We start from the raw sequence: 16,219 nt of genomic DNA, 5'->3' as shown, positions 1-16,219 counted from the left end.
TTTTATTTTTGTCTGGCTTATCTCGTTTTAACTGAGTGTTCAGATAAAACCTGAATGTGTTCTCAGCTTAAAAGATTCTAAATGGCATAAGTGGATTGACGGTGTGACAGATCTTCTTCACCTCTCTTCTACAGAACTGCTGTTAATAATTTGTGGTACTTTATCAGTCCTTTATCTGCAATTTTAATATAAGCATATGTTATGGAAATCCTTAAAAAAAGGGACTCTGCACTATGCATTCACTGCAAACAGCCTTTTTACTTAGGGTGTTTCATAATACTTTCCATGTCAGTTACATGGAAAAAAATTACATGGAAGTCATTTTCACTAATTATAAATTAAGCAGCAGTTAACGTCCTTGTAAATATATCTTAGAACACACGACATGTATTTCTCTGAGTGTAAAAATTTAGAGTCAAGATTACGCATTGGTACATTCAACTAACCACAGCCCCAAGATAGGGAAAACAAGTTCTAGGAAGTTCCAAAAAGCCAAATGAATTGCTGTGCCCCAGCAACTATTTACATAGTATTTCCATTGTATTGTTGTGAGTAACCTACAGATGATAAAGTGTATGGGAGGATGGTGTAGGTTATATGCAAACACTATGCTGTTTTTTATAAGGGACTTGAGCAGGCTTGGGAGTGGGGTGGGTCCTGACCCTGATCCTCTGCAGGTACCAGAGGGATGACTGTACTTTATATATTGCTGTGTACTCCTGCCAAATTGCTCTCCAGAGGAAGTTCTACCATTTACATTCATAACATGAACGTGTTATTTTTCTCATTTGAAAATTTTCTAATGTTTTCTCTTTTGATTTTTGCCAACAATGGAGATTATCAGACTTTTTAATTTTGCCATTCTGATGGCAAAAAATTAATACTTATTTTCATTTGCATTTCCCTGATTACTGCTGAAGTTGACCATATTTTTGTCTGTTTATTAGCCACATGTTTATAATTTTTGTGAATTACCTATTCATGTCCCGTGCCTGTTTTCTATTAAATTTTTTGTTTTTCTGATTTAGAGGAATTTGTCCTATATTTTGGAGGTTAATCTATTATCCTATAGGTTATAAATATTTGCTTTCAAGCTTTCTTTTCTTTTTTAAGTTTTATCCTATAAAACAAGCTTTTTTTTGTTGTGGTCCCTTTTTTTTCTTATCTGCAAGAGACAGCTTTACTCTGCAGTATACAGAGGACCATCTTTCATAGCAGAAAAGCAATACATGAAATGAGCAAGCAATGCTTAATCCCGGGCACAACCAGATTTAGGTTGCCCTATATCAACAAGTCATATGACTTGCTTAAATGTGGGATATTTATAACCTATATTGTTGTCTCTGACTGTAAGAAAAACAAGGTCTTTTCTAACTCACTATGATCTGGAGTTTTATTATATAGTGCTCATATTTGACAATCAGTTTTCATTTCAGCTTCTAGATTTTATATCTTAACTTTAGGAAAGCCTTTCCCATACAGATATTGTAAGAATAAGAAGTAGTTCCTTTTAGAAAAAATATTTCTTCTTTGTGTAGGTGTCGATCCTATTATCTGGGAACAAGCCAAGGTGGACAACCCTGATTCTGAAAAGTAAGTGTATCTTCAGCTTGTTTTCATATAAGAACTAATATTTATTACTAGGGAAGCAGGCTGTTAACTATATATCTTATATTTGAGGTGAGTTTATTTTCATTTTCATTGCTTTTTAAAGAATGTTGATTGTGATAATGCAGCATAGTATGGTGAAAACGAAGTCGCTGAGTACCAGTCCTCTAATTATATTTTTGCATTTAATAATGCAGTTTTTGACCAAACTGTATTTCTTTATTCGTAAAATAAGGAAATTGAATTAAATATCTGTGGTGTAACATTGTTAATTTCATTGTCATGGGTCTGCCTTTGAACCACAGAAATTTAATGTGACATTACATGAATGTTATTATGAAAATATTACCTTGTATTTTGTAATAATAGGCTTAAGTCTGAAAATTGACCACCTGCATTTCTTCAGGTTAATTCCTGTACCAATGGTGGGTTTTAAGGAACTTCTTCGAAGACTGAAGGTCCAAGATCAGATGACTAAGCAGCATCAAACCAGATTAGATGTAAGAATTGAGCTTCGTTCTCTGGGCCTGGGAGGATAGAGGTTGCAGACATTTCTTTTTACCATATGTTGTTATTTTTTTTGTCTTAGGGGAAGCAATATAATGTGTACTGCAAATTAACAATTACAGTTTTACATGACTTCTTTATTCAGAGCCTTCAAAATCATGTAAATCTTATTTGATATATTTTAACAATGAATTTAGAATTGTTGGCCTAACAAATTAGATATTATTTTTCATTTCCAGCCAGAGAGTGCATATTATTAGACATTTTATTTATGGGGACTTGTGAAAATGAAGGCTACAATTATGATAATGGTGTCATAGACTATTATTGCAGGTTAATGAAGCAAATTTTAAGTTATTGAATGTTTGAATTTCCTTATTTTATAAGGTAGACTTTAATAATCAAATTGTAAAGGTTCTAAAAGTTTATCCCCACATTCTCTTTTATGGAAATCCTAATTAGATTTTCAGACTCAGACTCTGAGTAACAAAAAGCTTAGTGTTCTATGAAGCAATTCCTTTCATTGTCAGCTGGCTCTAACCAATACAGATTCTTCTTACATTGCCCCAGAATCTACCTTGCTGTAATTTATATCCATTTTCTCTGGCATGCTTTGTAGGTAACCACTGTGTTCCTGTGACAGCCCTATAGATATTTAAGTATTAATTTCTCTGGCTAAAATTCCAAATAGTTTTTGAATGTGACATGATATCTAGGCCCTTATTATCTTAGGTTGGATACGTTGAATTTTTGATGCATACGTTGAAAAATGCATCACTTTTAAAATGAGTTGTCCATAGTAATATAAATAGGGTGTGACCAAGTTCTTCATAGTAAGACCAAAGGAGCTATTATTTCTTTTTATTTTTGTCAGTGTTGCTGGAGGTTTGTCAATTGTATCGATCTTTTCAAAGAACAAATTTTTGGTTTTGTTGCGCCCCCCCCCCCCCAGTTTTCTGTTTATAGTTTCATAAATTTTTGCTTAACCATTTCCTTTATTCTGCTTACTTTGGGTTTAGGGGTTTATTTTTATATGTATAGTTTCTCAAGTTAGCAGCTTAGGTTATTGAGACCTTTCTTTTCTAAAAAAGGCATTTAATGCTGTTAATTTCCTTTTAAGCACGGCTTTTGATAATGTTGTATTTTCATCTTTGATGTATTAAAATTTTTTTTCTAATTTCCCTTGAGGGTTCTGTTTGTTGGATTTTTTGACTAGTGAATTATCTATTATTTTATTTTATTTTATTTCTCTTTTGTCATTTTAGGGCCGCACCCACGGCACATGGAGGTTCCCAGGCTAGGGATCAAATCAGAGCCAGCCTACACCACAGCCATAGCAACGCCAGATCCAAGCCAGTTCTGCAGCCTACACCACAGCTCACGGCAATGCCGGATCCTTAACGCACTGAGCAAGGCCAGGGATTGAACCCACAACCTCGTGGTTCCTAGTTGGATTCACTTCCCCTGTGCCACAATGGGAACTCCTAATGAATTATTTAGAAGTGTTTTATTTTCACGTGCTTGGAGATAATCCCTCTTTTGTTGGTATTTTACCTAACTCTGTTATGGTCAGAGAACTTTGTATGTTTTCTATTAACTTTGTAAAGGTTTTTAACCCACATGCCTATGAAAAGAATGCGGATTCTGCTGTTCTTGGCTTTTTCTCTTAGTATCAGTGAGATCCATTTGGTAAATTGTCCAGTTCTTCTTTATTGTTGATTTTTCTGTCTACTAGTTCTACTGCAAGAGGAGAGTTGAAGTCTCCAGCTACAGTTATGAATTGGTCTTTGGTTCTATCAGGTTTTTTCACAATGTATTTTGAAGGTTTGCTGTTAGGTACATTTGTATCTAGAGTCGTTACATTTTCTTGGCCCAGATAACTTTTAGTATTCTATAATGTTCCTCTTTATACCTGGCAGTTGTCTTTGCTCTGAAGTCTGCTTTCTCTGATACTAACACAAAGCCACCATAGCTTTCTTTTTTTTTTTGTCTTTTTGCTATTTCTTTGGGCCGCTCCCGAGGCATATGGAGGTTCCCAGGCTAGGGGTCGAATCGGAGCTGTAGCCACCGGCCTACGCCAGAGCCAGAGCAACGCGGGATCCGAGCCGCGTCTGCAACCTACACCACAGCTCACGGCAACGCCGGATCTTTAACCCACTGAGCAAGGGCAGGGATTGAACCCGCAACCCCATGGTTCCTAGTCAGATTCGTTAACCACTGAGCCACGACGGGAATTCCACATTGTTTAACTCTTAACCTACCATTATCATATTTGAAATTTTTTTTTGTAGACAGATACAATTTGGATTTAGGCCTACTGTCTTGTTAACTCTTCCCTCTGTTTTTCCTTTTTCTCTTTCCTCTTTTCTGCTTTCTTCTGGGTTATTTGGACATTTTTTGGTATTCTGTTTTTAGTTTATTGTCATTTCAACATTCATCAGTTTTTTAGTAGCTGCTCTGGGGCAGTAGTTCTCATTGCAGGTGGTGGTGGTGGTGGTGGTGTCCCCTAGGGCACATTTGGCAATGTCTGGAGACTTGTTTGGTTCTTACAGCTGGGTTGGGGTAAGTTGAGGTGTTGTAGGTATCTAGTGGGTAGAGGCCAGGATGCTGATAAACATCTTACAGTGTACAGAACAGTGTCACTGCAACAAAGAATTAATCTGGCTCAGATTCATAGCCAGTGTTGAAAGGGAGAAGCATTTCTCTAGATATTATAATGTATCTCTTTACAGTAGAACTAATAGGCTTTACTTGGAGTTATCAGCTTGGGGCTGTGTTGAAACCAAGCTAGGGGTGCTACCTGAGGGAAAAATAATGGTAAACTTACCACCAGGTCTGTAGTACTTCAAAGTCGTACTTTCTTCCTTCTACCACCTGTTTATTTTTCAGAGTCCTCAGGAAGTTGCCCATGCATTCTCTTCACGTTTTACAGCTATCTTCTACAGGTCAGATGGAGTGGCATGTTCCAGGTCCATCTTGTCTAGAATCAAAATCGTTCATGTCTTTTGCCAATTTTTCTATTGGGCTTCATAGGTTTTCTTTTTGAATTTCAAGAGTTCATCATTTATTCCAGATTTTAATCCCTAGTCTGTTTATAACATTGTAAATATTTCTCACATTTCTCATCTCTCTGCTAACTGGCTTTAGTGTTCTTAGTTAAACAGAAAACTTCAATTTTAATGTAATGATATCCATTGATTTTGGTTTTTTTTCTTTCGCCTTGTGTTTTCTTTTTTGGGAATTTGCTTAAGAAATCATTCCTTGGGAATCACCATTGTGGCTCAGCAGGTTAAGAACCCAACATAGTGTCTGTGAAGATACAGGTTCGATCCCTGGCCTCGCTTAGTGTGTTAAGGATCCAGTGTTGGCTGTGGCTGTAGTGTAGGCTGGCAGCTGCAGCTCCGATTCCAACCCCTAGCCTGAGAACTCCCATATGCTGCAGGTGCAGCCATAAAAAGAAAAAAAAAAAATCATTCCTTACCCCAAGTCTATCTAAGAGCTTTTTGCGTTTTTTTCTTATATTTTAGAATTTAACCTTTCACATTTGGGTCTTGTGTCCCCATGGAGTTGAGTTTATATATACTAAGTGGAATGAGCCCAACTTTCTCTAAATAGTTGGGTCAGTTTTTCCATTGTCATCCCCCAAAACTGACATTTTCCTCACTAATTTATCAAAGCATTTATCAAACCAAGTTCCCATGTATATGTGAAGTAATCTGTTCTTAAATCAGTTTCACATTTTTTTTATTCTTATGGCTCTGTAGTATATCTTAAAGATATGTGGTAGAGTGACTACAGTTCTTTGTTGTTCTTTTCAGATTTTTAAGCTCTTATGGGTCTTTGTTCTTCTATAACATATTTAGTATGAGTTTTTCAAAATGCTAGGATTTTAGTTGGAATTGCATTAAATATATAATTCGTAGATAATTGAATCTTAATAACATTAAATTATTCCATCATGAACATGTTGTGTTTCTTCACTCATTGAGGTCTCATGTCCTTTGTAAAAGCTTTAAAATAAATTCTTTTGGGAGCTTCCATTGTGGCTCAGTGGTAACGAACTCGACTAGTATCCACAAGGATGCCGGATTGATCCCTGGCCCCACTCAGTGGGTTAAGGATCTGACATTGACGTGAGCTGTGGTGTAGGTTGCAGATGCGGCTCAGATCTGGTGTGGCTGTGGCTGGCAGCTGTAGCTCTGACTCAACCCCTAGCCTAGGAACCTATGTATGCCATGGGTGCAGCCCTAAAAAGCAGAAAGACAAAACCCTTTAAAAATCATACATTGTTTTTTTCTTGGTTAATTCCTAAATTGTTTTAATGTTTGTCAATAAATACTTGAATGGTAACATTCTATTTTTTCTTAGTATTGCTGGTATAGAAGAATAGTGTAATTACTCTTGTTGTCTAGAAGCCCTGCCAACTTTTTATTTATTATTTATTTATTTATTTATTTATTTTGGTCTTTTTTTTTGCCATTTCTTGGGCTGCTCCCGTAGCATATGGAGGTTCCCAGGCTAGGGGTCGAATCGGAGCTGTAGCTGCCAGCCTACACCAGAGCCACAGCAACGCGGGATCCGAGCCGCGTCTGCGACCTACACCACAGCTCACGGCAACGCCGGATCGTTAACCCACTGAGCAAGGGCAGGGATCAAACCCGCAACCTCATGGTTCCTAGTCGGATTCGTTAATCACTGCGCCACGACGGGAACTCCAGTTTTTTATTTATTTATTTATTTTTTCCTGCCAACTTTTTAAAACTGTGATGGGGAGCGTTTCAGGGCTACATGATATAAAATACAGCCACCTAATTTTGTCCCTTCAACATAGTCTATCATTGGAAAGTTCCTTAAAATGTGATAGAAATGTGTACGAAGACACTTGCTGAAGTATGTCTTGTACAGTCTTGTGTGTGACTGAAGGAGACTGGCAGCATTACTGTTTATACTGCTAATTAATCTTCAGTTATTTGTATGGCGCTTAAGAAATAATACCACTCACATGTGAGATAAAGTAGGTCAGTGGTCTTGTACAATCTTCTTACCCTCTTACTTGTAACATCTCAATGTAAGCCAGTGTCCTAGAATTATAAATTATGATAGGAGTGATAATGGAGTTAGTTCTGGTTGGGGACTTCCCTGATAACTCAGCAGGTTAAGAATCCAGACTTGTCACTGCTGTGGCTCTTGTCACTGCTGTGGATCTTGTCACTGCTATGACATGAGTGCAATAATTTCCACATGCCGCCGTCATGGCCCCCAAGAAATCTAATCGGGAAAGTTTAACAAAATAGGATTTTAACTCATGCTGTAAGGTTAAGAATTTTGTAAGGTAGAACATAAGATTTTGGGCCAGGCAGAGAACAAGTCAACGATCCAGAGGCAGAGTTCCTGTTTTGGCTCAGCAATAAAGAACCCACTAGTATCCATGAGGATGTAGGTTCTATCCCACTTTGCCACGATCTGTGGTGTAGGTTGCAGACATGACTCGCATCTGGTGTGGCTGTGGCATATGCTGGCCGCTGCAGCTCTGATTTGACCCCTTGCCTGGGAACTTCCATATACTGCATGTGTGGCCCTGAAAAGCAAAAAGATTTAAAAATAATGAAAAATAAAAATCCAGAGGCGTAAAAATGTCTTCAGTTGTGTAGTTAGTATCTTTCCTTTTCCTTTCCAGTCTGAGCACATCCCTCCATAGTATATTCTGTAAGAGTTAATACTGAGCTATATATATATAGCCATATATATATAGATATATACTGTACTTTCTGCAAATAGTTAGATTTAATTGTCTATTAAGGCCCCTCCTGCATGTCACTTTATAGACCTTAACGTTTTTCATTTGTGGTCTGGTTGTTGGCTGTGTTCAGTAGTATGACTTCAGATTCCTTAATTGTTACTGAAGTGTATGTTTCCTCTTTCTATATCCTTTGCCTCATCACTAAATTTCCTAGAGCTCTAAAGAAATCTTTGAATGGTACTTTTTAATTTTTAGATGTACAAAATGGGAAGAAATATGAAAGGGGATTTAAAGGGGAAAGAGTTTATATGTTGAGAGATGACTCTCAGGCTCATCTTAGTATCAGACTTTGCACATAGGTGAACTTGATAAATAATTGTGATATCAATACTTAATTTACCTTAAATTTTTTTGAAAAAACAGATCATATCTGAAGATATTAGTGAATTACAGAAGAATCAAACTACAACTATGGCCAAAATTGCACAGTACAAGAGGAAACTCATGGATCTTTCCCACAGAACCTTACAGGTAGTAATTTGGATTTTTTTTTTTCCCCAATATTTTTAAGACAGTTGCTGCTTTTTAAAACAGCTTTATTGAGATATAATTCACACACCATATGGTTTTTGTATTTAAAGTGTATAATTCAATGATTTTTAGTGTACTCACAGTGTTGTACCACCATCACAATTTTAGAATATTAGAAGTGCTAAATATGGATTTTTTTCAGTAGAAGACAGACTAAAAGGAAATAATAATAATAGTCTGAAACTGAAAGCACCACAAACTTTTTCATTAAAGCCTAGAAGCTGGAGGAGAGGTCTGTCAGGATTGGGTGAAGAAAGTAAAAATGTACTAAAATTCACATTTTATTGAAAGGGTAGGGGGAGAGCAGTGAGATGATAAGTCATCTTGGTACAAGAAAAGCATGTATCAGATCATTACAGTAGAAATCAAAATTATCAAGAAGAAATAAAAGAATGGATAGCAATAAATATTGAAATTATGAAACCAAACCTTATATAGCAGAATCACTGGGATACAGCAAAAGGTATACTCAGGAGAATTTATAGCCTTAAAAAAAAATCTTCATTTTTAAAAGTTCAAATGCAAAAAATAAAGAACTTAGTACTTAATCTTAAGTTAGAAAAATATTTAAGATAAGCCAAGAGAAACTAAGAATAAAGATAATGTGAAATGAGTAAAACAGAAAAAAGTTAATCATAATAGAATAAATTGAAAAGCTTTTTTTTTGGAAAGACCATTAAAATGGCTAACATTGGGAGTTCCCATCGTGGCACAGTGGTTAACGAATCCGACTAGGAACCACGAGGTTGCGGGTTTGATCCCTGGTCTTGCTCAGTGGGTTAACGATCTGGTGTTGCCCTGAGCTGCGGTGTAGGTTACAGACGAGGCTCGGATCCCACGTTGTTGTAGTTCTGGCGTAGGCTGGTGGCTACAGCTCTGATTAGACCCCTAGCCTGGGAACCTCCATGTGCTGCGGGAGTGGCCCAAGAAATGGCAAAAAGACAAAAAAAGGCTAACATGAGTCTGCATAAGGAAGAAAAATTAGAAGTGAGAAAAGGGACATTAGCACAGATACACACAAGAGCATAAGAAAATACTACATGCAATTCAGGGCAATAAATATGGAAGTTGGAGGAAAATATGATTTTCTCACAAAATGCAAATTATTAAAATTGATATATAGAGAGAAATCTTAATAGACAAATATCATAGAAGCAATTGGGAAAGTGATTAAAGGGCAACCATGGAAAACACCAAGGCCAGATAGTTTCATTGCTGAATTTTATCTGATGATGAAAGAGCTATTCCAAAATTACTTTTTTTCAGACAAAAATGAAATAGCTGCTGCTTTTTAAAACAGCTTTATTGAGATATAATTCACACTCCATATGGTTTTTGTATTTAAAGTGTATAATTCAGTGATTTTTAGTGTACTCACAGTGTTGTACCACCATCACCACAATTTTAGAATATTTTCATCACTATAAAAAACTCCATACCCATGAGCAGCCACTCCCTGTTTCATCCCAAACTCCTTAGCTATAGGCAGCCACTTTCTGTTTCTATGGATCTGCCTCTTTTGGACATTTCATACAAATGAAATCATATGATATGTGGTATTTTTTTTTTAACTGGCTTTCGCATAGCATGTTATTTTCAAGGTTTGTTCACGTTGTAGCATGTACTAGGACTTCATCCCTTTTTATTGCTGAATAACATTCCATTACATGAATATACCACATTCATCAACTGACGAATGTCTTGGTGGTTTCCATTTTTTTTGGCTATTTGAATAATGTTGCTGTTAGCCCAAGTGTACAGGTGTTTGTGTAGTTGTATGCCTTTGTTTCTCTTGGGTACATAAACTTAGGCTGGGAATTGCTTGATCACGTGGTAACTCAGTGTTCAACTTTTTGAAAAACTACCAGACCTTTCCAGAACAGCACCATTTTACATCTCTGTTTTTAGCAACCCCCCCAAATAAAAATCTATAAACAGATAATTCTAATAGAGATGCCAATTATGCTAAGAAGCCAGACTGAAAGGCTACATATGGCATGTTTCCAGTTATGTAACACAGGCAAAAGGCAAAACTAGAGGTGAGTAACAGATCAGGAGCCGCTAGGAGCAGGAGGTACGGGGAGAGGAGACTCCAGGGACCAGGAGAGAACTTGGGTGGGGGATGAAAATGTTGTATATCCTGATTGTGGTGATGGTAACCTGTTTGTCCAAATACATAGAACTGTGCGCCTAAAAAGGATGAATTTTGTTGTATGTGATCGTTCCTCAGTAAATCTGGCCAAAGAAAACAAAGGCAGAAATTCTTAATGAAATTATAAATAAAGAGAATCCAACGATTTATCAAATTCTAAAGGAATACACTTTGACTAGGGTTCATTTCAGGAATGGAGGATTGGTTCTATAGCAGGATTATCTATCAGCATAGTTTATCATTATCAACTTGTGAAAGGAAAATATATAATAAAGACTAGTTACCAAAAATGAACAGCAAATACTCTTAAGGAGCAAAGCACTAAAATCACATTCAGAAACTAAACCCTGCTACCCAATATTATTAAAAAATTCACTGTTATCTGAAGAGGTTTTCATAAATATAATGAGCAAGGTAGTTAATATAAACATTGAAAAGAGATTAAATTATCTCTTTTTGCTGGTGACATGATTGTATATCTAGAAAACCTAAGGAAATAAACTATAATATTAATGTAATATGGCTCAATATGAGGTAAATGTACAAAAATCAGTGTATTAAAGTTTTCACAAGTAGAGAGACAAACCATTCTCTTAGATAAACAAAATATGTACTTTGTAAAATTGTAAAATGAATTACAACTTAAAAATTGATTAAAATCTTTTAGTTCATAAATAAGGATAAGTATTTTGAGAATAACTTTAGGGGACCAAAAAAAATAGTGAAGGAGACTTGTTTTATCAAATTTTAGAACCTATTTCAAAGCTCTTATAATCAAATCAATATGCCGACTGGCATAGGATGGGACATAAAGATCAATAGAACAGAATAGGGAATCCAGAAATGGATGCTCCTGTCTTTTTTTTTTTTTTTTAATTTTATTGGAATATGGTTGACTGGGAAAATTGTATGAATTTCAGGCATACAGCAAAGTCAGTCTGTTACACACACATATAGATATATATTCGTTCCTTTTTAGACTCTTTTCCTGTATAGGTTATCATACAGTATCGAGGAAATTTCCCTGTGGTGCACAATAGGTCCTTGTTAGCCATCTCTTTTGTCTGTAGTAGTGTGTATTTATCAATCCCAACCCCTCTAGTTTATGCCATCCCCATTCCCCCTTTGATAAAGGGTTTTGAAATCTTTGAATCTGTTTCTCTTGGTAAGTTCTCCTGTATGATTTCTATTAGATTCCACATTAGTGATCTCATATTTTTCTCTAACGTACTTCAGTTGGTATGGTATTTTAGAGGTTCATCCATGTTGCTGCAGATGGCATTATTTCATGCTTTTTATGGCTGATATTCCATTGTATATATATGTATCACATCTTCTTTATCCACTCCTCTGCCGATGGACGTTGAGGTTGCTTCCATGTCTTGGCTGTTGTAACTAGTGCCACAGTGAACATTGGGGTGCATGTATCTTTTTGAATAATGGTTTTCTCTGGATATGTGCCCAGGAATGGGATTGCTGGATCATATGGTAGTTCTAGATTTAGTATTTTGAGGAGCTTCCATACTGTTCTCTATAGTGGTTGCACCAGTTTACATTCCCACCAGCAGTGTAGGAGGGCTCCCTTTTCTCCACACCCTCTGCAGTATTTGCTGTTTGTAGACTTTTTGATGAAGACCATTCTGACTGGTGTGAGGTGATAGCTCATTATAGTTTTGATTTTCATTTTTCTAATAATTAGGTTGAGCATCTTTTCATGTGCTTTTTGGCCATCTGTGTTGTCTTTGGAGATGCACCTGTATCTTAATATGAGAAAGGTGGTATTTCAGTTCAGTGGATTTATTTAACAAATAATGCTAGAGCAACTGACTCTCCATCTGGAAAATGAAATAAAATTAGGTCACTGTATCATACCATAGACAAAAGTAAAGTACATCGAAGACTTTAAGAAATTTTTGAGGTGGGAGTATACAACCTAGGGTTGGAGGGTTTTGGCCAAAAAGCCAGGAACTGAAACAAAATTGTCTATGTAAGAACTAGAACATTTAAATATTATTTTAAAAAGAAAAAAATTGAATTTGCAGACAGCACTGATTTTAGTTGTAGTGTTTGTTATAGAGAGATCTTATATAATTTGACCCCAAAAAACCCCAACTGAAATATGAGTAAAGAATGTGTAGGAGTTCCCGTCGTGGTTCAGTGGTTAACGAATCCAACTAAGAACCATAGGGTTTCGGGTTCGATCCCTGGCCTTGCTCAGTGGGTTAAGGATCCGACGTTGTCGTGAGCTGTGGTGTAGATCGCAGGTACGGCTCAGATCCCACGTTGCTGTGGCTCTGGCGTAGGCCGGTGGCTACAGCTCCGATTCGACCCCTAGCCTGGGAACCTCCATATGCCGTGGGAGCAGCCCTAGAAAAGGCAAAAAAGACAAAAAATAATAATAATAATGTGTAAAGGCAGTTCACAGAAGAGCAAATACAAAATAGTTCTTGTCAGTTAAAAGATGGATGGTGCTTTAGCATTCAGGGGAATGCAAATTTTTTCAAATTTCGTGAGATGCCTTTATACTTATCAGATTGGGAAAAAATTAAACTTCATGATCTATTGCTCACAGGAATGTGTGGAAAAGGGTACTCATATGTGGCTTATGAATGTAAGTTGTTAGGATCTTTTGGGAATCTAGCAGCTGCTGAAGACTGAACACACATACTTTTAAACCCAGCACTCTCTTTCTTGTATATATACACAAAGATGTTTATTACAGCGTTGTCCATAGTGTCAAAACTAGAAACAAAATATATGCCCCTCAGTGTAAAAATACTTGAATAAATTATTGGTTTTATTAAGTAATTTAATAATAATGCATGAAAACTACATAGTCATTAAAAGTAACAAATTAATGTAAGTTGCCTAATAAAAATGTGCAGACATGATTCAGATCTTGAACCGTTATACTGTTTGTTGTTAATGTATTCACCTAATTTCTTTCAACAATTGATGTATAATAAAATTACATGCATAACTGAAAAGAGTTGATTCTATCCATATTGGTGGGTTTTCTTTATATAGGTCCTAATCAAACAGGAAATTCAGAGGAAGAGTGGATATGCCATCCAAGCTGATGAAGAGCAGTTGCGAGTTCAGCTAGATACAATTCAGTGTGAACTAAATGCCCCCACTCAGTTTAAGGTAAGCACTTATCAGATCCTAAAGCTAGAATTTGTTTCAGGTGGATCTGCAGAGAAATGTTACTTGGTCTTCAGAAAGGAATTATGTATACTTGTTTTTATTAAGTATTTGCTGGCTTTAATCCAAATTTGCTTTCTAAAGTAGACTTTTTAAAAAATTTTATTACTCAAAAGAATGTATCACATCTGTAGTTGTATAATGATCATAACAATCCAATTTCACAGGATTTCCATCCCACAACCCAAGCACATACCCCACCCCCCAAACTGTCTTAAAGTAGACTCTTAATCATGATGTTCTGGGGTTGTATTAATGTTTCAAATAGTGTACAGAGGGGGAACTGACACCTTAGTGCCACCTATCCTTTTAAAATAAAACATTCTTAGAAATGGTTGCTATTGTGAGCAGTTGTAATTCATACCAGTATTATTTTTAGGGCCGACTCAATGAACTGATGTCCCAAATCAGGATGCAGAATCATTTTGGAGCAGTCAAATCTGAAGAAAGATATTATATAGATGCAGATCTGTTGCGAGAAATCAAGCAGGTAAGTGCTGTACTAGAATGAACTTTCTTTTTGCGCTGTTTAAGGCTGCACCCTCGGCATGAGGAGGTTCCCAGACTAGGGGTCTAACCGGAGCTACAGCCGCCAGCCTGCATCACAGCCACAGCAATGCCAGATCCAAGTCTCGTCTGCAATCTACACCACAGGTCATGGCAACGCCAGATCCTTAACCCACTCAGCGAGACCAGGGATTGAACACGCAGCCTCATGGTTTCTAGTCGGATTCATTTCCCCTGCGCCACCACAGGAACTCCTAGAATGAACTTTTAAAAAGGTGAATGTACCACCTGACATCCATAAGGATGGCTATAATGGGGGGAAAAAAAACGAAACAAACCAAAAAAATAAGTGTTGAGAGGATGTGAAAACAGAACCCTCATACTGGGGGCAGTGTAAAATGTGCATGCAGCCACTATGGAAAATGGTTCCTCAGAATATTAACACAGAACTACCATATAGTCCAGCAGTTCTGCTTCTCGGTACACACCTAAAAGAATCGAAAGCAGGGACTCAGCTATTTGTACACTCACATCCATAGCAGCATTATTCACAGGAGCAAAGTGGAGGCAATCCAAGTGTCTATAGATGGAGGAATAAGCAAAATATGGGATATATAGACAATGGAAAATTTGTTACACTTAAAAGGAAATTCTCACACACACAACAGGGATGAACCTTGAAGACGTTGTGCTATGTGAAACAAACCGATTTAAAAGGACAAAAATTGTATGATTTACTCATTTGGGGTACCTAGAGTAGTCTAGCTCGTAGAGAGTAGAATGGTGGTTGCCAGGGGCTGGGGGAGAAGGAATGGGAAGTTAGGGTTTAATGGGTACAGAATTTCAATTTGTGGAAGATGAAAAAGTTTTCCACATAGACGCTGGTTCCACATGATTTACTCAGTGCTACTGAACTACACACTTAAGAATGGTTAAGATAGGAATTCCTACTGTGGTGCAGAGGGTTAAGAATTTGACTGCAGTGGCCTGGGTTGCTGTGGAGGCACAGGTTCAATCCCCGGTCTGGCGCAGTGGGTTAAAGGATCCAATGTTGCAGAAGGTGTGACTCGGATTCATTCCCTGCCTGGCTTGGGAGCTTCTATATGGCATGGCTTGGCTATTTTTTAAAAAAGTTAAAATGGACAGCTTCATGTTATGTGTATTTTACCACCAAAAAAAAAAAAAGTGAATCATTCTCTCCCCTGCCTCTCCCAAAAGATAAATTCAGAGGTAATACAGACACCAAAGCTTCCTAGACCCTGTTACCCAATGCATAAGGCAGTGGCAATGGTAGCTGGGAAGTCATTAGAAATGCAGAGTATGGAGTTCCTGTCATGGCACAGCCAAAATGAATCTGACTAGGAACCATGAGGTTGCAGGTTCAATCCCTGGCCTCATTCAGTGGGGTTAAGGATCTGGTGTTGCCATGAGCTGTGGTGTAGGTCACAGACGCAACTCGGATCCTGCGTTGCTGTCCGTGGTGCAGGCCGGCAGCTGTAGATTCGATTGGACCCCTAGCGTGGGAACCTCCATATGCCTTGGGGGCGGCCCTAAAAAGCACGCACACACACACACAAAAAGGAATGCAGAATCTGTCCTCACTCCAGACCTTCTTAATCTACATTTTTCAAGATCACAGTGATTTGTATGCGCATTGGAGTTTGAGAAATAATTTCCTTCTATCCCATCTTCCCCACTTATATGATGCCACATACAAATTATAACTACATAGTTACTGATCTTGTCAGCCCTGGGGGACCTGGGTGGAGGCTAGGGTAGGCAAAACCTGCAGCTGCTTGTCTAAAATTCACTTTCTATGGAAAAGCGAGTAAGTACTTTTCTAGCATGTTTTCATTGGTATAAATCTATACACTGGTTTAGTAAATGCTGTCCAGCCATCACCTGCATCT

General features: G+C 37.3%; 1 protein-coding gene and 1 non-coding gene across 2 annotated transcripts in view; one reads left to right on the top strand and one right to left on the bottom strand.

The window, feature by feature from the left end:
• Positions 1-16,219, top strand: part of NUP54 (nucleoporin 54) — a 36,169-nt gene that overhangs the window by 17,633 nt on the left and 2,317 nt on the right. The window contains 5 exon segments of the mRNA XM_047798256.1: positions 1,539-1,593; positions 2,015-2,108; positions 8,279-8,386; positions 13,626-13,745; positions 14,182-14,292. Coding sequence (XP_047654212.1) covers positions 1,539-1,593; positions 2,015-2,108; positions 8,279-8,386; positions 13,626-13,745; positions 14,182-14,292 — 488 coding nt within the window.
• On the bottom strand, positions 7,027-7,151 carry LOC125110422 (small nucleolar RNA SNORA19). The gene has a single exon (XR_007130607.1). It is a non-coding gene; the product is annotated as a small nucleolar RNA SNORA19 (small nucleolar RNA).

The sequence above is a fragment of the Phacochoerus africanus genome, chromosome 10 (genome assembly GCF_016906955.1).
Source record: "Phacochoerus africanus isolate WHEZ1 chromosome 10, ROS_Pafr_v1, whole genome shotgun sequence".
In the NCBI taxonomy this organism is placed as follows: domain Eukaryota; kingdom Metazoa; phylum Chordata; class Mammalia; order Artiodactyla; family Suidae; genus Phacochoerus; species Phacochoerus africanus.
The sequence above is the reverse complement of the archived record's forward strand: the minus strand, read 5'-3'. Positions and strand labels throughout refer to the sequence as shown.